The 760-nt window shown below is 48.2% G+C and overlaps 1 protein-coding gene across 1 annotated transcript; it reads right to left on the bottom strand.

Annotated features, from left to right (window-relative positions):
* Positions 1-5: 5 nt before the first annotated feature.
* LOC103399430 (isocitrate dehydrogenase [NADP] cytoplasmic-like) lies at positions 6-728 on the bottom strand (the record flags this gene model as incomplete). Its single annotated transcript, XM_008338119.3, has 3 exons — positions 507-728; positions 243-394; positions 6-136 (listed from the first exon to the last, which is right to left on the bottom strand). Coding segments are annotated over exons 1-3 (483 nt in total), but the record flags the coding sequence as incomplete, so codon positions are not given.
* Between the last annotated feature and the right edge of the window lie 32 nt (positions 729-760).

Genomic DNA, 760 nt, shown 5'->3' on the forward strand with positions numbered 1-760 from the left:
GGATTAGTAGAGGTCTCTTTGCCCTGCTGGTGCTGTCTGTAGTGACGGGTCACTGTGCCATGAGCAGCCTCAGACTCTACTGTGCGTCCATCGGGACAGATCAGAACACTGGTCATCATACCCAGAGAGCCATAGCCTGTGACGGTCAAGACAAGTTCACATTAGTCATAAAAAAGCAGAATTGACCAGGGTTTAAAATTTCAATCTCTCCGGCATTTCTATGAGCTAAGTTCGCGTCTCACCTTGTGCCACGGAGTCCGACTGCACGTCTCCATCGTAGTTCTTGCAGGCCCAGATGAAGCCTCCCTCAGACTTCATGGCCTGGGCCACCATATCATCGATGAGGCGGTGCTCGTACCAGATTTTTTTGGCTTCAAATTGAGCTTTGTATTCTCTGGAACGACCGACGGGGAAAAGAAAATGATACGACTTTGACCATTTTCTACACTCAATTAAATTGTGTGTTGTGTTAAGTGCGTAAGTGATCGTCGGTTTCCGGTCCTCACTTTTCGTAGATCTCCTGGAAGATGTCCTTAAAGCGTCCGTCATACTTCTTCAGGATGGTGTTCTTGGTGCTGAGGTAGAGAGGCCAGACTTTGGACAGAGCCATTTGGAAGGAGCTGTGGGCAAAGTCTCTGATTGAGCTGTCTGTGTTGTACATGCCCAGGGCAACACCTCCAGTGCCTGTAGACAAGTGCGATAGCATTTTGGTTTCTTAGTGACTGTCACTGCAACTCATCCCATGTATCACTTCTTTGTA

The sequence above is a fragment of the Cynoglossus semilaevis genome, unplaced genomic scaffold (genome assembly GCF_000523025.1).
Source record: "Cynoglossus semilaevis isolate Cse_v1.0 unplaced genomic scaffold, Cse_v1.0 C19020194, whole genome shotgun sequence".
Lineage (NCBI taxonomy): Eukaryota > Metazoa > Chordata > Actinopteri > Pleuronectiformes > Cynoglossidae > Cynoglossus > Cynoglossus semilaevis.